The sequence below is a fragment of the Cheilinus undulatus genome, linkage group 10 (assembly GCF_018320785.1).
Source record: "Cheilinus undulatus linkage group 10, ASM1832078v1, whole genome shotgun sequence".
In the NCBI taxonomy this organism is placed as follows: Eukaryota; Metazoa; Chordata; class Actinopteri; order Labriformes; family Labridae; genus Cheilinus; species Cheilinus undulatus.
The window spans coordinates 19,117,328-19,125,716 of record NC_054874.1 but is presented as its reverse complement, the minus strand read 5'-3'; the positions used below and the strand labels follow the sequence as shown (position 1 = coordinate 19,125,716).

At 39.3% G+C, this 8,389-nt stretch overlaps 1 protein-coding gene across 3 annotated transcripts in view; it reads right to left on the bottom strand.

The window, feature by feature from the left end:
• Nucleotides 1-5,230: 5,230 nt before the first annotated feature.
• The window catches only part of pdlim7 (PDZ and LIM domain 7), a 56,254-nt gene continuing 53,095 nt past the window's right edge, over nt 5,231-8,389 (bottom strand). For all 3 annotated transcript variants that reach the window (XM_041797186.1, XM_041797188.1, XM_041797187.1), the window contains exons 10-11: nt 6,579-6,694; nt 5,231-6,245 (exon numbers count right to left, since the gene is read on the bottom strand). In XM_041797186.1, the coding sequence (XP_041653120.1) occupies nt 6,159-6,245; nt 6,579-6,694 (203 nt within the window). In that variant the 3' untranslated portion in view covers nt 5,231-6,158. The remainder of the gene's footprint in view (nt 6,246-6,578; nt 6,695-8,389) is intronic.

Here is an 8,389-nt window from a genome sequence, read left to right as displayed (position 1 = left end):
TAGTAATTCAACCTGAAATTGTTGTAAATAAATTATATATTGTTAAATCAAGGACTGGATCTTTTTACTTGAAAAGTTAGGCTGATTTTTAACTTTTTTTGACCCGGGGTTCCTTCAAATCCTTGAACAGTCTTGGTTTTATTGCACATTTGAGACCATAAGAAGTCTCAAAATGTTAACTTTTACCACTGAGAGGTTTTAAATTTTTGAAGGCACATTGACAAAGGGCGCACTCATACTAGGCCATCTGTACTGTGCCTGGGCCCATTTGAGCCTAAAGTCCAGTACATTTGACCAGTTTGAGTGCAATCGTTCTGTGCTTGGGCGCTGCATGCTTCACAGCCCCGTAACAGATGGACGAGGTGGGCCCAGGCACGGCACGGATATAAATGAAGGAGCACAAGCGCGGGAATGTGACGTAACATGAAGTAACAACAAAAGAACCCGCTTCAGAGTGAGCTCTCACCAAACACTTTCCTAAAGAGAGAGATGGCAGGACTTTTTTGAAGAGTTAGAGAGAGATATCTATATATTTTGTCTCATTGTATTTGATATGCGATTATTTCTTAAGTTCCTCATCTTATGTATTTTCCAACAAACACAAGCAGTAGATCATTCCATATCACAACCAACCAGGGGTTGCATGACCTGAGAATTTTTTCTAAAACTGACACTTGAATGATTGCCTTATAGGTCATGAATTACTCTTCATCTCTGCTGCAAAAAAAGTAGTAAACTGGTATTTTGACCCAAATTTGAGGTTAAAGAAAATTGCACTTTCTGCAATTTGAAAATTGCAGCAGGCCATATAGCCATTCAACCAAATTTTCGATTAACTGCTTAGCCCTGATTTGAATCATCTACCTCCACAAATTGTTGCATAAATATTCTCCATAATTCAGTTGGCCATCCACAAGCCACTTAACAGAGGCTATAAATTCCTACTTTGGCCTCAGACACATTAGAACATAGGAAGCCTTTAGGACAGTTTTCACAACCTTTTTTCCTTGGAGCCCCTCTTTTATTACCTATGTGAGCCCCCCCCATGACCTACATGAAAGAAAAATGGAAACCCTGCTGTCAAGAATCCACATAAATGTCCATTATTTTGTTAAAACCCTAAAGAAATAAGTCTACACGTTATTCTTTCTTCCTGGTTTGAGATCTTGGGTGTCCCCCCTTAGGGGGCCCTGGACCCCAGGTTGAGAACCAAGGCTTAAGGAGGAGAGATGAAATGAAGTACAGTTGCTTAGATAACTATGACCTGGATGAATGAGAATCTACATGGACATTTCACATCAAAGATCTCACAGGAGCTCATGTGTTTATACACGATTATGACTTCTGACAAAAAAAACAAACGGAGAATGATCAGATTAAAATTCCCCTTATTTCCAGGTGAGTCATGCAACTCAAAATTTGTGTCTGAGTCTTGAAAATGACAGTGTACGCCAGCTTGAGTCTTCATGACAAAAACTAAACGTACTTTTCTTCAGAGTTTTTGGCTAGTCCTAATCTGTCTTCCTCATGAAAAAAACTGAAATTTTAATAAGTATAATTGACAGAATTAACATTGTGTTGGAGGCAGTGTGACAGAGAATCATAATTAGTAAACTGACTGTATTGACACCACACACTTGAATACTATTTGGAAAAATAATTGGTTATGACAAGCCTCGAATCGGGCCACACCCTTGATCATTGAGAAAGGGCAAACTGGGCTCAAACTCCAGCCTAAAATGGTCGATCCTAATTGTGCGAAAACTGTTGTTCCTTGTTTTTTTTTTAAAGCTGCTGCACTCTACTTGTTGACATCATGCACTCTGGCGCAAACAGTCCACCACATAAACAATCATAAAAATCTGTAAGAGATATCAATTAAGTTAATCACTCCTAAATAACTGAGGAGTTTGTATTTAAAGCAAAAATCAAGTCTGTACATGGACGTGAGCTGGAGTAATAAGTCTTAGAAGTCTTAGGTGATTTTCCATTTGAAAGAGCTGAAGATTTGAAAAAGTGTAAATAACAGAAATAAGTATGAAAATTTACAGAAACACCTATTCATCTGAATGGGAATTTTTTTGTAGAAAGTTAATATTTTAAAAATGCTTGAAGTTAGAAATTTGAAGTCATTTCCATCCTGCCCCTAAAAGCTGAAAATAATATTTGAACTAAGTCTGACAAAGTATTAGAGAGCTGAAAAAGGCCAAAAACATACATAAGAATAGTGATAAGAAAAATAAAAAACAGAATAACAATCGTGTAAATCTTCAGCATTCTCACTACACTAATAAAAAGTATCCCTCTAAATTTGCTGAACAACACTTCAGATGATAGAAAGCCAGTTCTGAAGAAACTGTGAATGCAGCATACTGAACAAGTTGACGGTTTACTATTAAAGCTGCATCTGAAAATAGAAGTATGAAGTGGAACGTAATCTGGAAAAGCATGTGCCAAAGTGCTACTACTGCAAGTTTATATATATATATATATATATATATATATATATATATATATATATATATATACATATATATATATACACACACATTTCAAGTAAGTGGTTTAAGGATTTTTTTTTGCCCAAGGCACACCTGAGATCAAGCCAAAATCTCAAGGCAGACCACAGCAATACAAAAGATCCTGTTGAAAACAAGTTACAGTTACTTCAGTTGCTGTGTAATTTACGGTTTTACTGATTCCCATTGCAAACCTACGTAAACCTGCCTGAGTGCACATCAGAGTACAGCCTTCTCTTGTCCATACCTACTGCACATCATTTGGGAGCCATTGCTCTAAGTTATGTATGAAAGGCATTTGAATATGTTGTGAAAAAGCCAGCACTTAAGTGCAAATGCTGCATGTTGAATATTGATGAATGTCAAGTCTGAAGGATTTAGAAAAGCTGTTAATGTATGTATGTCAATGAGCACTTCCTAGCTCATTTCTGACAGCTACTGATGGTGACTGCTATTTAACTGCAGGGTGACTCAGCTGATTTAATAGAGATTTAAGTTGAAGATGCCATCTCAAACTTCTGTCACTGTGCCAAGGTTGTAACTGCTATCTCAAATGGATCACACCATGAGCACTACAAGCCTTTGGTGAAGCAGTCACGTTAACTTCATGTTGTTAGAGACCAAAATGTAGCTGTGGTATGAAAAGGCTCTTCAGGTATCCTCTTGAAATACACTCCCCTCCAAAAGTATTGGAACAATGAGGCCAATTCCTTTATATGAGACAAAAGATCAAGATTTCAGCTTGTGAGCCAAAGTATTGGAACATGTGACTGACGGAATCTATTACATTGATTATTCACACAATAAATAGCACTGAATGTCCACGCTCAGTTTCAGATTTGGGTTTTGCCTGTGCAGACTGCATTTATAGTTAGAGGTATAACAACATGAAAACTAGAGAGCTGTCTATGGGTGAAAAACAAGCATTTGTGAAGCTGAGAGAAGATGGAAAATCAATCAGAGCCATTGCACAAACATTGGCCATAGCCAGTACAACAACTAGGAATGTCCTGAAGAAGAAAGAAACCACTGGTGTACTCAGTAACAGATGTGGAACGGCTAGACCAAGGAAAACAGCAGCAGCTGACGACAGAAACATTGTGAGAGCTGTAAAGAAAGACCCTAAAACAACTGTTAGTGACATCAGCAACAACCTCCAGAGGGCAGGAGTGAAGGTATCACCATCTACTGTTGGCAGAAGACTTCACAGAGGCTACACTAGAAGATGCAAACCACATTTTAGAAAGAATAGGAAAGCCAGGCTAGAATTTGTCAAAAAGTACAGGCAAAAAGCTTTAAAAATTCTGGGACAAAGTGTTATGGACTGATGAGACAAAGATGAACCTTTACCAAAGTGATGGAAAGACTTAATGCTGGCATCACATGATTGCAGGAGCAAAATGAACTCAGAAGTCTAGGCGCAAACATTTTGTCAGGCAGTTTGAAAGAACATACAACCAAACTGATTGGAAGATGCTTCATCATGCAGCAAGATAATGACCCAAAACAACAAAGGGGTTCATCAGGGGCAAGAAGTGGAAGATTTTAGACTGGGCACAGGCTGTAGTGAAAGCATCACAGAAGAAGAATGCAAAAGTTTGCTGATGTCACTGGGACTAAGGTTTGATCAAACTAAACATCAAATCTTACTTTAATCTGTTTAGGTCCATCTGTTCTAATACTTTTGTTCAATTAAAATATTAAAGTTGGTGTTCTGTTACAAATAATGCTATCTTCTAAATTGTGTAATAGATCCAAATGTAATTACCTGATATCAAAATTGGAAATGTTGATCTTTTGTCTCATAATCATCTTTTGATATCAAATCCAGCAAAAAAGGGATTGGTCTCACTGTTCCAATACTTTTGGAGGGAAGTGTACACTGCAAAGATTTAAAATTGGAGTAAATGGGGGACTTGGTGATTTTCCTGTCACAGTTGGCTGTCTAATGGCAAAGGGGTGGATTTTTTGGCTTTGACAGCTGGTTTAACACAAACATTTTGATGCGTTTATGTGTGGGATTTGGTAGCAATTTGTTCAAAAGTCGACTAGGTTATTCTCAGGAGCGTCCTCACTCGGATGTCAACACTCTCAGTTAGTATTGAACAACACTTTAAATTTCATTGGTGGTTTAGACTGTTCACAAAGTTGTGAAAATGTCAATCATTCAGTAATGGATAGAGAGCCTTGACAACTTCTTGACGGTTTAAAATCCCTCCAGTACTTCTGGTCTGTGTTTTAAACCATTTGTGAGCTGAGTGACAGCTGCCCTCACAATAGGGTTTCAAAGTTTATCAGTTTATTTCTTCTGGAGCTGCAACAACACGGCAATTTTTAAAATCAGAAAAACATTTTTTGGCAAACTGACAACTCTTTTTTTAGGGCGGGGGTTCTCCAGTAACTCAGCCAGTAAGGAGACTATTTGTTTAACATGACTCACACTAAGGGAACATATTAGTTCAATAACTTAAAACCTATTTGTGTGGCACAGATTTGTATTCCAGGTTTTGATTTTTGCTGCAGCTGTATAAGTGTAAATGTAAATGACTTTTTAAGCGCACTTCTTGTACTCGTGACGACAAGGAGAAAACATTTGGATATCCATTGTCCTTTTGTTTGGGAGCAGCTGTTGTTGGAGAGAAAAGCAGCCCAAACATCAGTAGACAGGAAGTGTTACAGATGGATTCAGCTCAGTGATGGGCCCCAGCATGTGGTATTACTAATTAATTTTATTTGAAACATTCAGCAGCTATAAAAAACAACACTTACAGGCCCATTCTGAAGCAATATAAATACGTATTCAAAACAGCATGAAAGCAATCTAAAGAACAATCACAACATCATAGTAACATGAGGGACAGCATTTGTTTTCTTTACATTATAAAGTCTAATATATGGTGATAAATCCAAAACTCTGATGGATTTTCTTACCTTAGAGGATGAAGAATCTTAAACCACTGATACATGTGAGGATACACAGGACTTTAAATGACTAAACTACAGTTAACTGTGTGGTTAATAACTGCAGTGTACATGTGATACGTGCTTCTGTTTGAGAGGTGCAGGGGTCCTGTCAGGCAGAGATGGGACACCCTCTGTTTCTACTTGACTGGACAATCATTACGCTAATAGGCAGTGTGCTGAGAGTCAGTGAGTGGGCCGGGGTCCTGAATGGAGCAACCTCTTCTCCTCACTTAACACGGGAGTACATTACTGCAATATGTGAAATTATTAGAGGCTAAATGACTCCACCAAAGGGAAAGAAAATGACTTGATCTTCTTTGAGACTGAATAAGGAGGAGATTAGCAGATGAGGGGGAATTTTCTGCTAACAGCTACAATTAAATGAGGAAGGACTGCAGCTGCAATTTTAATCTAAAACTCTCTTAAAAGTCCACAAGTTAGTGATGCCATGAATTAATCCCTTGACTACTTCCAGTTATACAACACAGCACTTGGTATTACAGGCAGTTACAGTGAACTGTCCTAACAGCACATGAAGCAAACATTCAGCCTCAAATATAAAAACAAAGTCTGCAGGATAAAAAAAGACTGAGTCTAAGTAGGAGTGTGTGAGAGCAGATGGGGGTAAAGATGAGGGAGAGAGAGCACATTCCTCTGAAGATGGAGCTCGCTCTCTCACACTGGAGCGAAGGCATGGCCTTTGCACAGGGGCTTATCCTTCTTGGAGTAGAACGTCTTCCCCTCCAGGTTGATCTGGCAGAGCTTTAAAGATGAAAGGAGACAGGCAGAGACAGAAAGCAGAGAGAGGAGATATCAGACCTCAACACTGGCAATATGAATTTACAATGTTTTCTTCTGGCCAGAGCGGGCACATGTTCTTTACTTGCCTGCATTTACTCATTTTTTTTTCCCCTTGAATAAAAGGGAGATAGAGAGAGTGATAGACTGTAGGTGACAGGGTGAAAGAGAAAGACAGAGGGGAAAGCTCAAGGTTCAGAGATGGAGGCTGATTTTTCAGGTGCCATTGTGCAGGGACAGCCAGAAGAGATGGGGCAAAGAGCCCCACAGGGAGCTGTATCAATCAAAATGACTTACAGCACAGACGAAGCACGTATCGTGCCAGCTGTAGCCCAAGGCCTCCAGAAACCGATCGCCCGCATCAATCTTAAAGTCACAGCCATGGCATTTGGTGCCAAACATCTTCTCATAGTCTGGAGAGGGAAAGGTGAAAGGAGGAGAGGCTGTGAGCAGCAGAGATTAACATCAGAATAAAATAATAAAACTTATTCAAAAGAGCTTTTATCATGGTGGAGATCAGGTCGAGCATCCTCTGTGGCTCCACAATCACCATACGTAAACACCACTTAACCTTTATAGGATGTTCTGGAGCACGGAGTGTGAAATAGGTTTCCACCTCTTTCATCTTTTAAAGAACTGGAGGCTTTTCCTTTTTTACGGGGAGTAATATCCCACACACACAAACACATATATACTTATATGACACCATTAAAGATGGATCAAGCTGTTTCATAGTCAAATTTAGGCTATTCTCCTCATTTGAACATACAATATTTTCCTGTTTGCATTATTTGGTCCACCCACTGTACATTAGTGTTTCCAGAGAGTTTTTGTTTGTGTTTGCATGTATTTTGGGGGGTGAGGGGATTACGATGAGGAAAAACTGCTCCAGATACTTAACTGGATTTGCCAGTCTCTTTCATCAGGCTCTCTGGGGAAAGTGTCAGGTTATAATGCTGCTCCTCCACAGTGAGTGGGTGAGAGCAGCACAATCCCTGAAAGATGCTGAGGCAGCACAATGTTTATCAGAGCTGAAGGCATTATTCAGAGTATGAGGAGTACTTCGCCTCAGATAAAGCAGCGCTCCACGTCAGAGCCTCAGTAGTGACAGAGAGAAACACGCTGCCCTGCTAAATAATTTACAGCAGAATAGAAGCACACACACCATTCATAAAGTCAATGGAGAAACGGATGAAGTCAACTGGAGCTAAATAGATTAGAGCAGATGAAAACATCACATTTTATGATTGACTGTGGAGCGTCAAGAGATTCATGATGTCGACTCATGCCAACCCTCACAGCAATAATACAAATGAGTGATGTTTTACAAATAGCTTGATAAAAAATAAGAGTATGAATCAAAGTAGAGCTGTGGAGAGGACGCCCTGCAGAGAGCTATTTTTCCCAAATTAAACAAGTTTATCAGAAAACGCAGCTGGCATGAGCTCTGAATCACACAGCTTGCGCTGTGCACCCTGATCTGCACTGTACTGAGCCGTGGCATCCATTTAAAGTAAAAAATGTGACATCTTTGATCAAATAAGCTCGATCACAAGCTTAAAGCTGTGTCTGGATGTCAGCTCCCCCTCATTCATGTTCTCAGGGCCCTGCGCAGACATTCAATAAATGTACAAGGGTTTGATCCATGTGTACACTTACAGGGGGTCCAACATGGGCTGAGACGCTCTCAGTTGGCACTGGAACTAATCGGTGTGCACACTGAGGATTCGGAGCATGCTGTTTCATGTGCCAGTGTTTCAGATTTTGTGCTAAAGCATAACCTCAAAATACCGCCTGGCTTTTAATCAGATTTAGAGTAACATTTTTTATCAAAACTTTCAAGTTCTCTACCATGAAGGCAGCTGCTGCTTTTCTTATGACATCCTCCTTCAGAAACATCCTTCTAAAGATGTTTGTCTTAGTTTTCAGCCAAGGATTTTCCCCCATGGAGATACCTTTATTTCTTTTACTCAAGAATGTGAGAAAGGAGGCATTGTTCTCTTAAGTATGAATGAGAAAAATGCACAGGGCTTTTGAGAGTAAACATGCAAAAATTGAGATCACATTATTGATGATTTTCACAAGATTCATCACTGTTTCAGTATGCT